This window comes from Motacilla alba, chromosome 7, assembly GCF_015832195.1.
Source record: "Motacilla alba alba isolate MOTALB_02 chromosome 7, Motacilla_alba_V1.0_pri, whole genome shotgun sequence".
Taxonomy (NCBI): Eukaryota; Metazoa; Chordata; class Aves; order Passeriformes; family Motacillidae; genus Motacilla; species Motacilla alba.
In genome coordinates, this window is record NC_052022.1 from 16,705,721 (window position 1) to 16,719,000 (window position 13,280).

The 13,280-nt window shown below is 39.6% G+C and overlaps 1 protein-coding gene across 4 annotated transcripts in view; it reads left to right on the forward strand.

Moving 5' to 3' along the window:
* The first annotated feature begins 437 nt into the window (after positions 1-437).
* Positions 438-13,280, forward strand: part of TANK (TRAF family member associated NFKB activator) — a 28,738-nt gene continuing 15,895 nt past the window's right edge. For 2 of the 4 annotated variants that reach the window (XM_038142886.1, XM_038142887.1), the window contains exons 1-4: positions 438-563; positions 5,468-5,614; positions 8,704-8,812; positions 9,658-9,770. In XM_038142886.1, coding sequence (XP_037998814.1) covers positions 5,516-5,614; positions 8,704-8,812; positions 9,658-9,770 — 321 coding nt within the window. In that variant the 5' untranslated portion in view covers positions 438-563; positions 5,468-5,515. Of the gene's footprint in view, positions 564-3,716; positions 3,805-5,467; positions 5,615-7,506; positions 7,509-8,703; positions 8,813-9,657; positions 9,771-13,280 lie in introns of all 4 variants that reach the window. The other 2 variants (XM_038142889.1, XM_038142888.1) reach the window with 2 other exon arrangements.

Below are 13,280 nucleotides of genomic sequence, written 5' to 3' on the forward strand. Positions count from 1 at the left end.
TGTACTTATACATGTGACCTAAAGAGAGTAGGGCTTGTAGCAGTAGCAAAATTAAAACGGTTTGTTTCTCTTATATTCTTACCTATAGTATTCATTGCCTGCATGAAATAAATGCAGGCAAGGAAATGCCTCTGTAGTAACCTACAAGAGACCCTTCAGAAAGAAACTACCCTGAGCATGAAAAGTTTAATACAAATGTAACTACTGTTATTTACAAATCACTCTAAGCCATCGAAAGGGCTGTGAACGTCGGGAGCAGCACAGAGGCTGCTTGAGGGGTCTTCTGCAGCCAGACAGAAGAGGCACCGCCCGACAGCCGGGGGAGAGCGGACAGGCTCCCATCCTTGCGCGGGGCGGACGAGGAAGGGGCCATCCCTGCGCGAACCCGGCGGCTCCGGCGCCCGCTGCCCTGCCCTGCCCCGACCCGGGGACGGCGAGGGCAGCGCCCCGTCACAGGGCGGGGAGAGGCACGGCAGGAAGTCGGTTCTGGTTCCTGGGTTAAGGCGCCCGGGCTGGAGCGAGCGCCCTGTGCCGGGAGCGGCCGCGGGCTCCGTGAGGCGCTCGTAAGTCTGAGTCGCTTTGGAAACCACGCGCTCCTGGCGCTCCCGCGGGAGCGGCGGAGCTCGGCCCGGGGCCGCCGTGCGCACCGGGGGCTCCCGAGCCGGGGCTCCCGGGCCGCGCTTCCGCCCCCCGCTCCCGGGGGTGCCGCTTCCTCCTCGGCGCCGCTCGGCCCGGCTCGGGAGCGGGGCCGGGGGCGCGTCGTTTGCGTGCGGAAGTACTCCGGGAGCGGGGAATCGGGGGACGGGATCGGCGGGCTCGCTGCCGGGAGGCGATGGCCCGGGCGGGCGAGAGCAGGAGCAGGAAGAGGCGGCTGCCCCCGCAGGCAGCGGCAGCGCGGCGGGGGAGCGAACCCCAGCGCTCCGGGAATCGCCGTCCCGAGCCCTGAGCGCACAGGGGCTGCCCAGCTCTAACGCTGCTGTGCCATCGGGGCTCCTGCTGTGTTAACGACGCATCCCGCCGTCTGGCAAAGCAGGAATTGTGTCTACTCAGAAAAAAAATAAGGGAAAAAACAGAGCACAAAAAAGTTCAATGAGCTCTCAGTCTCTCACAAATGATTACCTCAACAGGCTTCCAGTTCCCAAGATGATGGCAGCGTAACTTAGAAAATATAGAAATCGAAAAATCTGTTTTGAGAGCAGAAATATGTAGAGAAGTACTTTCAGTTGGATGGCACCTGTGTTCTCATCTCTCATGAAACTATGAGGGGTGGGAAAGTGTATTATGAATTAATATGCATATACACACGTTTAGCTAAAACGTTTCTTTCATAATTTAAGATGGTTTTTGAGGCAATATGAAAACTATTATGAAAACTCTAGTGAGCTGGGATTGCAGCAGAAATATGTTGCTAATCTTTGTGTTGGAGCTTTTTTGGCATTTGACTAAGAAAATGCCTATTACTACTTCTTTTCTTCCCACCACCTATATCAGCAAAACGTTTCTGATTTTAAGCAAGTATTTTAATATAATCTGCAGGTTTCATTTTTTGCTTCCTTAGAAGTTTGTATTACAACATTAGCTGTACCCAGTGGTTATCCAGTGTACAAGTCTTTACTCAAATATGAAATTCCAGTTGTCATTGCCATAGCTCTAGCAGCATAGCACTCAGGTGCAGGACAACCTCTGTAACTAAACTCTTCCTCTAATTCTGTCCCTGTTAGAATAAATGCAGCATTTTGTAGTGCTGCACTTCTGCTAACTACATATTGCTGTTAATGATTGTGAAAGTCTTTAGGATCTAATGAATATCCACAATGTAAGTTCCTGAAGATCAGGATTGTCAGCTTTGGGCTGAATTATGTTCCAGCTGCCATTTGGATACAGCATAACTAATCATAACTGATTAAAATAGCGGGAATATTTGGGTTGGGGTTTTTTGGTTTGTTGGTTTTTGGGGAGTTTTTTTAGGGCTGTTGGGAGGGAGTTTTTTCCTCTTCATTGGATGCAGGGAGAAGGGTAAATGACAAGGAACAGTTGGCAAATTCCCTGATAAATATTGATGCCTATGGAGGAGAAGCAGGAAAATGAGCCAGTTTTTCTAACTGCAAGGAGTTCTGGATATGAGACAGATAACATAAAAAGCAGTTATTTATTCCAGCAGCAGGCAGCCCGGGGTGTGACTACAGAGTAGTTTAATCCAATCTAAATCTAGACTGCGGCAGTCCTGCCCACGGCTAGTTGCATGTTCCCACTGCCTCCTTGTGCTGGTAGTAGTGCTCCAGCACCCTTGCAGTGAGCTAGCTCCAGTTTTAATTCCGAGGTTGGTTTTTTTTAGGGAGTTTGTTGTTGCCTTTTTGAGGAAGTAGGGAGCTACTTTGGCATACTCAACTGTGTAGCATAGAAGTACTGATAGCAGTACCAGTAAGCAGCAAAAATGCGTGGCCAGAGATGGGGGAAGGCTGGCCTATCCTTCTCAGTGCAGACTTGTGACACTGTTGCACAACTGTGACTTCATGTTAGGATTCAAAGCCAGTGCTGCTGTTGAACACAGGAGTTCTGTCTGCCTATTGCTGATATCTGTCCCTGTGCAGGCTTCCTTGTGTTACCGTGCCATTTGAAGTGGTCTGTGGAACTGACCTGCATTAAAATTAATGCAGCAAAAATACATTTAGTGTTTAGTTTTAAACTGGATTGGTTTGCTGATACTGTTTACAGAAAGGTTGCTCTTCCTGCTCATGCAGGAAGAAAGGGAAGGGTAAGGTCCAAGAAGAATGTCTAGGGCATGGGGCAAGTATAGGACCAATTCTTCTAGTTACAGTGCCATCTTAAAGTGTCACTAGTAACGACCTTTCATTGACCTTTCTTTGCATGGAGTCTGAAGTTTAGGGAGCTACCAGTAAATTATTTTTCCATCCAAAGTAGAAAATGAGGCAGTGTGCTACAGTTCTGCCTGTTGGATCAATTACTTTTGATACCATCAGTCCAAATGACAGAATTTGGACTGTTTGTTAATGTTCCCACTCAAAATGAATGACTAAAAGGCTGGAAATTAGGTATAAGTTTTAAATACTGCTGTTCAAATGGAGGTTTGAGTTTGCATGAATGAAATTAAAACCTTCATTTTCTATGAACTGTGAGTCACATGGAGCTGAGCCCTATGCTCTCCATTGGAAGCCGAACATAGTTTCTTAGATCCCATCGCACTAATTTTTTGAAATTATCTCATATGTACAGGACATGCCATTTACTAGGCAAGTTATTAACAGTGGAGGATTTCAGAAGAGTACAAAATCAATACTAATGCAAACTTCACAAGCTTTTAAAGACTGTGAGAATGCACTTTCAGTCACTTTCAGCTATAACAATGCCCTGAAGGCATTGTTATAAAAACACCTGTCCCTGAAGGCAGATATAATATCTGATTTTATTCATTGAACTACAGAGAACAGTCCTCCATCTGAAAAGGAAAGAAAGCCTACCCATTTAATTAATGGTATGAGCATGAATATTCTGTTTCTTGAAGGGATACCATTTGGGGGAGGAAGGAGGTGGATGAAGTAGCCTGTGTTACTAACAGTGCTTTGAGACAGTGCACTGTCAGGGATTATAAACTACTAAACTGGTGTTTAGGAAAACAAAACAAGTCAAAACAAACAAAGCCTTTCATGTGAAACAATGTAGGCCTTTTATGCAAAACTTGTAAACTTGGATTTCAGTAACGTTTATGACATCAAAGGATCCCTAAAAAATTCCAAGTCGCTAAAGAATTCACTTTGCTGCTATTGAAGTACAGCCATGCCAGAGGTGAGATACAATTGCTTTTCCTGTATGTTTGTATGTTTGAATGTTTGTAGGAAAATTCCGGTAAAATAAAATTTGCAGGACAAAAGTGTGATGTCCATACAGTACTCTGTTGAACCTTCTAGAAAAGTCAGATCAGTTCTGTATTCAAGCCCTATGATAGGGAATATATTCAAAAGCAAGGAAACATGAACAAAATCTTCAAGCTGCAATCTTCAAAATTTTGAGCAGTGTCCAAGGTAAATTACCCTTATATTCTTCTTGCTGGGCTTATCCTCACATGACTTTCTTTCATAGTATTTGTGGTGTATGCATAACCCCAGGAGACAGTGAGAGATGATAGTGGCAGTCCACACTGCTTTAAATACCAGGAGAGATGAAATTGCTAATTTTGTTTTGCTCTGGGGTGGGGGTTGAGACTTCACTAACTTGTTCTCTACTGTACTTGTATTATGCTAAATTTTGATCTTAAAATTAGTATCATATATTACTATAGAAGCAAATGACCCGTGTTTGCAAAGTTCTTGAAATTGGAGTCTGACATTTAATAGTGTTCTAGTCTTATGTGTCAAAGTTCATGAGCTGTAGTTTTTGGGAGTTGTTACTGAAATTGTACACAAAGTGTAAAAAGTTCATAATATTGCATGGAAAGGTCCAAGTCTTGATAATTCGTACTGGTTGGTATCACTGATTTTTAGATAAAAGATGTTTTAACTCTACCTTAGGGTAGCTTGTGTTGACATTTTCAAATTTGGCACAGAATAGGATAGGTTTGTGTGACCTAATTGAGTTTTTATCTTTTTATTTCTTAATGCTGATGGGAAAGATGTGTGCTAATGTTTTTACAAACAATTCCATGGGTGAGGGTATGGATGTTAAGATCTTTGAAATGGATATTGTCTTTACCAACTCAAGCAGCAAGTTTGTTGCACAGCCCAGACACTTTGACTCCTGAAACAGACAAATGGGTCCTTACAAGCCTGAGTTTCTGAACTTTGGGTAAAATGACAGGTTCAAGGGGGGATATGTGGTAGGGAGTTTGGGAAGGCTGTACATCCCTAGTACCTCAGCCAGTGGGGTAAGGAAGAGGGCAACATGTGGCCGGGAGTTCAGGATGAAAGGACGCTGCGCCCTCCAAAACCTCAAGAGAGAAAACCCCATGGGCTGTGCCCCTGGGGACTCTCTTCCTCCCTTTATTCTACTCAAGTTGCAGGACTCTGTCTCTGGACACTGGCTTTTCATAGCTTGATTTTTCCACACAATGCCAAAAGCTGAGTGTAGCTTTGGTTATTAATGTTGTCTTTATTTCACAATTATGCAAACATTAAACTTTTGGAGATCATATAAAATCTGGTAACTGGTAATCTGTACCAATTTTAAGTCTTAGTCTCAAATACTAACTACAGATACATTTACACATTCTATACATTCAGAATTGGATCAAGAGTTAAGCTGCTTTTGTTTGTCTTTTGTTTAAACCTATCCCTGGACATAAAATTAAATGTTGAGGTGAACAGAGCTATAGTTCAAGCTATGCTGTTAATGGTCAAACATACTGCACGTTATCAGTTGAATACAACAGTGGTACAAGTCATGCTATATATGTTTTTAGTTATATACTGCTGTTTCTTAGTGTCCTCTCTTTTTCCTTCTGATTACTTTTTAGGTCTGTTAACTTGACCATCTTTCCAGTGATGAAACAACACTGGGAATTATGGACAAAAACATTGGAGAGCAGCTTAACAAAGCTTACGAAGCCTATCGACAAGCATGCGTGGATAGGGACCATGCTGTGAAAGAACTACAGCAAAAAGTAGGTGTTGGAAGCTGAATTCTATCTTTAAAGCCATCCTTCCCATGGAGCATGGTAGTACATGTAGATACCAGTTTCACTTTAGCTATGCACACTTTAGTACATCTCTTAAAGGTGGAAATTGCCATTATGAAACCATGTCAATACACTGCAAAGCAGGTCATTAGGCTTTGAATTTAGTCGGTGGGTTTCTGGGTTTTGACCTTAGATTTTTTTTTGTATTTTTAATAGTTTTAAAGGTTGGAAAAGTGTTGTCTGTTTTGGAGGATTGAAGTCTTGAATGAAGCCTTCTAATGTAAATACAGCAAAGATGTATATAAAATTTTCCTAACTTTGACAAAGTACTTTTTGAAATTTAATTTGCATTCTTAAAAATTAATTTTTATATTATTAATGTAAACAGCTTAAATTAAACAATCTTTGTGACAATCATACCTGAAATTTGCTAGAATAAGTGTTCTTCTTTTAAAAATAACCAGTACATTTATTCTTTAATGAAGTAATAGAAAGTTTCTGGAGGCATTCTGACCACCAAGAAGCACCTTTGAAGTTTTAGTTACTCTGTTGCAGAAAACATGAGTTCAGTCAAAACTCCTCTAGAACTTTTCAAGTAGGACAGCATATTTCAAAGCTATCAGGTTTGGGCTTTGTCATAGTCTTTTTATCATGCATATTCTGCCCAGCAATGGAACCTCTGTTACAGGAAGGCTTGAATGTTTTCATTGCTACAGGACTTTCTGATACTCAGCAGAGCTGGTAGGCTGGGACTTAGCTCAGGGGCCAATGAACCATATTCCGTGTCAAGTTATGGAGCAGTAGTAGAACTGGAAGCAGAGAAGGATCCAATAGAGAATATTCTGATATCTGGGCCCAATCTTGCTATCTTCTTGCATGGCAAAATAAACTAGCCAAGGCACCACAGAACAAACACATTTCAAGTCAGTCATGTGTGCAATCATCCACTGTACAGTCTGTCTCTATTCATAGTCTTGCAGCCGTGCTGGTGTAAATCTGTAGAGGTCTCTTTACATAACAAGCATAAGTAGTGTGATTTTTGTGCTGAAATTAAAGCTAATTAACAAAAGGCAAGACATTTTAGAATGTTTGGGGATCTTTTAAATTCTGTCTCTTAGAGTGAGCTATTAACTATTTGAAGAAAAGCCAGTTAAGTTAATACTCCTGAATAATCTAAAACCACATGAAAGAATCTTCTGACCAAGAAACAAGGCATTGAGTGCAAGATGCGATAGTCCTTCTGAGGTCTATGCAAGAAAGCCAGAGAGGTGTGAGATCATCAGTGCTAAGTGAACTAAATGCTTGCAAAATTGCTTTCTGCATTTTCACTGGTTCAGAAATTAAAAATCTAAAGCCTTTGATAAAGGATTACTACCCGTTTAAATCTTGGTCCTAATCAAACTTTCAGTAGCTGAATTTTATGATTTCAAAAGAGAACAAAAGTATTTTTTCAAAAAGAGTTGATACTAAAATTACTTGGGTTTTATTATTTGTGTTGCTTTTTTTGAACCAAACTCCTCTGTTTTCTGAATAACCTTTGTACAGTGCTTTACTCCAGTAACTTCCTCTGTTCATTGTGTGGCCTCCACACACTGTTGGATTGTCCACCATGCTGTTGTTAACAGTTTACTACTTAAGTTACCGATAGGCCACTTGTTTTGCCAGTCTCTAGAGCTGGGAGCCATGTCAAGCACACAGAAGCCAGAGTCATCTCGGCCAGATGGTGTTTGATACAGATGGATGGTTGGTTGTCATGCAGATCTTCTAGTTGGTAACTTGTTGCTGCCATCTGACTCAAGGAATAATTTGTGCACACTGGCTGTCAAAAGCATCTTCTCTTCTGTCTGTTTTAGCTGTCATGTCTGTGCTCTGTACAGAAGTGTTGACAAGACATTGCTGTTGTACATTTTCAATTTGGTTCTCAGTGATTTTTCTGCTTCATGAGGTCTCTTATAGCTGCTGGAGTGTACTGCTCTTTGATCACTTTTTTTTTTTTTAAACACAACAAAAAAAAAATCATCTCATAGTACAACTACTACCTGGCCTTTTAAAATCAATTTTGCTTGTAGATTTTTTTTCTGCCTGCTTTACAGACAAACACAATGGACAGTAGGAGGGTATAGAATTTAAATGTGGCTGAGATTTGAGAATTAGATAGCACTATGGCTAAATTATAAATAGACGTGAAAACAATGCTGAGTCTTGTCCCATATGGTGGCAGGTGGTGACCTGTTCAGTAATAGACATATTCCTAATTTCAGGAAAATTCAGTGCATTCCTGAAAGTTTTATTGTTGAGATTTCACAAGTTTTCTTGCTTGTTTTTAGCACTGCTGTAACTGCAGCATTAGGCATGTGCTAATGAAATAATAGTTTTGAATATTAGCATCTTCCTGCCACCTGGCCATTCATTCAATTAATGGACTGTCTAGCAAAATTTACAGTTTGATCAAATACAAGCAGTATTATTAAAGGAGTCTGTGTGGCCTGTTTATAGCATGAGTTATAATATTGGATACAAAGGATGGGGCTTTTTGCTTACCTTCCTCCCCAGCCCCGTTATGTAGGTTAGAAAATCTAGTCCACTACATTCAAAGAAATGTACAAAACTGTTCATAGGCAGTCAAAATGGTTTACAGAGTATCTGTTGTATGGAATAAACAATGTTGTTTTGTTGTTTTCCATCTAAAATCTACATTTTTAAAAGCCTATTTTTATATTATTTGTTAGAAAATATGTGGGGGAAAATTACTTTTTTTTCTATAGATAAACTGACAAGCATTCTGAAGAATACTAAAATTTTAATTTGAGCCCAATGTATTCTGCATCTGTAAATGAGGAATCCTAACTTAAAGTTACCCTTTACAACTGCCACAGCTGAAAGAGTTATTAAAACTCAGGGGTTGTTTCCTATAATACCTTTTCTAATCAGTACAGTCCCAAAAAGATGGACTTGCCAAAGGTTTTTACACAGACGACCACAACTTTAAAAATCAGAGCTGCTTTTTATATGCCAAATAGGAGACCCCTAGTCAAAACAGAATAAGATTAATGCTAATTAAATTATATTTGCAGACAGAAAACTACATGCAGCAAATACGTGAACAGCAGGAAAAGATAGAGCTTCAAAACAGCATTATTGCAAAACTGAAATCACAGTTGGCTGCTCTGAATGCTAATAGAGGTATGTACTCCAGTTTGCACATGATTGCTTTTTATGCTGTGTTGCACTGATGAATAGTTCTGACTTTGTTGCTTCAGTTTTTACAATATACATATTTCAAATGAGTATCATACTTCCCTGTGAATGTGAGAGTTAACACAAATGTGCAGTTTCAAGATCTATTTATAAAATTCAACACTTCTGGGGTCTCTCTTTATCCTCTTCAAGAAATGGTGAGATTTTCTATAGAGGTAGAATCTGCTTACACTGAAGCCAATAAAAGTTATGAAAATACGGGTTCAAGTAATTCGCTACTTTTTTTTTATATTGTTACATAATTATTTTTACTCTTACCTGTTAAAAAGTTTATCTCAGGCTGTTCTAGATGTGAGTACTGTGATTATATGTCTTTTATGTTAGATGAGTCTTGTGATGCTAATCTTACTGAACCAGAACTTTATAAGCAGGTAATTCTCTTTCAGATCAAATAGTCATTGATGGATAATTTTTCACTGTTTGACTGTATTACACAAATAAGAGAAAAGAGTCAAAGTAACCATGTGTTAATCTGCCATGCTCATTAAATATTTATTCACACTAGCCTAACACTCCTGGTTTTCATAAATACTAGCAAAGTGGCTGACTTTTATTTCTAAGAGTACATGTACATTTCTTTATTGCCGATTTAGTCTTGCATTGTCTCTAACCACAGAATTTAGCATCTCTTGCTTGTTTAATATGAAGGCTCAAAGAACATAAAGAAGTTAATATAAGTCTAGGTTCTTTTAATTTTGCTTTTACTTAGAAGCTGGCTGTGAAAAAAGCAGCGATAGTCAGTGGCTTTTTTTTTTTTTTTTTAATTTAAGGCAGTGCGCATCCTTACATTCTGACGCATGAAGACATTGAAACATCCAACTTACCTTTCAGGCAGCTCTCTGAAAAACTGAACATAGCAAAGCAAAGAGAAAAACTCCTAAAGGTATGCCACCTGCAGTAAGTTCACTTTTGTGCTGTGAGAACCTAAAAGATCAGTGAGATTTTTACGGGTGCCTTTGAACGGAACAAGAAAAAGCGTCTCGCGCATTTAATCCCGGCCCTGGCAAAAAAAAGATAAGATGCCACGCATGAAGTGCATGAGCGTTGTGCCACTGCAGCTTGTTTAGGTGGACTAAGCATTATCTTTGGTCCTTCCCAGTGAAATCTCTGGCCATCAAGCTCTCTAGAACAGTTTTGATCATAAAGCAGGAACTTAGTTGAATATTTATTTCTTAGCTTGCCAAAACCCATAAAAGGGCTTTTTCTTTCTTACAAGAGCATTTCACATTGCAAACGGTCTCTGTATTTTTGTAAGAAACGGAGAATCTGCACTCAAAAAGTTGTGGAGTGGGAAGTGAACAAGCCATTGCTCTGGAGATGCTGATTTGTTTGGGTTTTTTAAATAGCCAGTGTTAAGATGATGTCTCTTCTGCCTCTTCTCATTGAAGTAACATTAAGATTTTCACTACAGCCTATTGAGTGTAACAGGAATGAGAATAAAGTAATAGACCAGAATAGCTAGGAAATGCCTTGAATAGATTTTACATACTGAGAAAAGACAGTGATAGAAATGCACAAAGTTGCATTGTTCTTATTGTAAATCATCTCACTGTGGTTTTTGAGAGCTGTCTTGTAACATAAAGTCTCTTGTTTTTGAATGTGAATCACCATAGCTCCATAGCAGAGAGTTTGTAAGGGTTGTAAAAAGACCCGTGTGAGAAATCAGGCATTAGAATTAAAAATAATCAATTTCAGGATTTATTTCCTAAGCTACAAATAAATTAGTTGTGATAAATTCACAGATTCATGGTTGTGCATGAAGATCTGACCAAGTCTAGTATTTCATAGTCTTCTTTCTGAAAGCTTACTAAAGAACAATAGTATTAAGCAACTTAGTCATATAAGGAGTTAGGAATAAAAGGAGGCTGTGTTACCTGCTCATCTTCTGGGGAAACACTGAAATAATGTGATCTCTACAAGAGATTATAGGTGATGCATGGGACGCTGGAATCATTATTTCTGGAGCTATTTTCCCAATGGAATGTAGGTGATTTTCTTTATCTGCATATTTGTTTTGTGTAGCCCGTTGCTGCAGTTGCCTCTTAGCAACAGGTATTTCATCTGGATTTTACTTCTTCTATTCTATGAACAGAAATATTTTTGAAACACCTCCATGCAGAATGAAGTATATAAGTCTGTCTGCATGGTGGCACGTTTAAACTCAGACACATTGCTATTCAAATAAGGTTTTTTTAGAGGGGATGTGTAGAGATTTAAACCTGTGCTAAGTTGGGTTGACCCAGCCTATTCTGTGTTCCTGTTACTGGGAAAAAGCATGGAGCTTGAGGAAAGTATGTTTGACTGGACAAAGGCTGCCTTCTGCAGAGGCACGTGGATATATTTGCACCATCCTTCCAATGCAAGGAGGACCCTAATGTTTTGTATTGTGTCTAGTAAACTTTCATTGATCTGGCAAGAGTGATACAAAAATGCCCAGACAGCACAGCAGAGGCACACACACTTGTACTAGCTCTGGCTATGTCTTGGCCATGCAATTCAAGGCTATGAGGGAAGATATACAGCAGTGTCTCTACACAAATTATCTTTTTTTTGAACAACAAAAAAAAAAACCTACAATAAGCCAGTGGAATTCATGTTTCAAGGCAAAATCGGACAACTCCATGGAAGAGACATCTGTTGAGAGTTAATAAATAGATAGAAACTATTACTAAGAAGATCTGGGAATTTATTAACGGATATATCATGAATGTGTCCTGGTTTCTTGTACTTTTTTTCCCCCAGATGTCATATTTTGACATCTCTTAAACTGAAAATCCACCATCCTGTCAGTGACCCAGTATAGTTTTCTTGTACGTAATTCAATAAAGTGTTGGCTTTTTCAGGTATTGAAATTTGGAAGTTTGAATATTCTGTTTGAAAGCCTGTATTTTTCTAATCATATTCTATCCACAATCTGCTCTAAACCAAATAAATTATTCCTACAGCCATTGTCTTCTACACTGTCCTTGAAATTCAGAGTCTCTCCAATGGCAGAAGATGCTTGGCTTTATTGAAACCTTTCGAAACTGTCATTTGCTAAGTCCAGTGGGATTTTTCAGTGTATTCTGTCCTGCAGTAAAGTTAATAGAATCCTGAATTGATTGTAATAGGTGCATGATTAGAGCTTGAATTTCAGATGTTTAAAATGAGGGAGGAGCTATCTTTTCTTTGTTTTCTAGTAGGTGGCCATGTATTTTATATGCTATTGTCAAGGTCTGTTGCCTGTGTGTCATAAAATGCATTGGGATTTTTTTTTTTGTTCACATTTGTCTTCACAAAAAGAAAGAAGTGAGTGGGCCAGATTGGCTTGGTGGTCAGTACCCAACTACATACAACATTACCAGAATTTTTCAGCCCTCTGCTTGAGAAGACCAAAGGTGCCTGTATTCCTGCCTAGTTTTGAGACCCTGGCTAAACTTTATTAAGTAGGAAGAACTGGGATACAGCCACTGTCTCAGAGCCAAAGTTGTGCTGCAAACCAAAAACCTTAGAGATGAGATGATGTCAAGCTTGTACTTATTAATACAGTCAGACATCAGAATCCTTGTGAACTTAATAGGATATGAAGCTAAAGTCAATTTCTGTGACAAGAAAACATGCTTATGATCCCATTTTGCTGGTTCAAAAATCTCAGTATTAAACACTGGAATTGGTTTGTCAAGAGTGTCTTGTGCCATGAAAAGGAGGAAGAAACTGTGTGTCATACAAATGTTATACAAAATTCTTCATCCTGCAATAAATGGTTAGCTCTTTTGTGCAGGACATAAGCAGAGGAATGGCAGACATATAGTAGCCATCTTTATGTTCTAAATTATGGGGCTAAAATTGCTTATGTAACTAAGAGCAGCTACTGCAGCAGTCTTGTGGAGTTCCATGTTCCAGTCCATACCAGCTTCACTAGTGTCACTTTGTTTCCTGTCTTTAATGCAAAAAAAAGCTGTACATGATTATTTTGCTGGCTGATAATATTGTGCTGTTATTTGCTGCTGGTACGATGTATGCAGTAGGATTAGGCCCTAATATAAGAAAAGAAATTCTGGTATTGAAGCCTTTTCTCCTGTTGTTTCATCTGTTTAATCTATCTTTACCCAATAATAAAGAAGAGTTTGTGGGGAAACTGGTAAAAGTCAGAGTTAATATTCCTTGAGACCACTTATAGTTCATCAGTTGAATTGTATTTTTCCTTGAAACTACCTGACCATTTGTTTTAGGAAGCCACTGAAACAGGCTATTATAGCACACTTCAGGGAAAAATAAAGGGACCTGCCTTTGCTGCAGTACAGTCTGGGGGCTGACTGGCTGCAGAGCAGCTCTGCTGGAAAAGAGCTGGGATCTTGTTAGACAGCAAGCTGAGCATGAGCCAGCAGCGTGTCCTGACAGAAAAGAAGGGCAA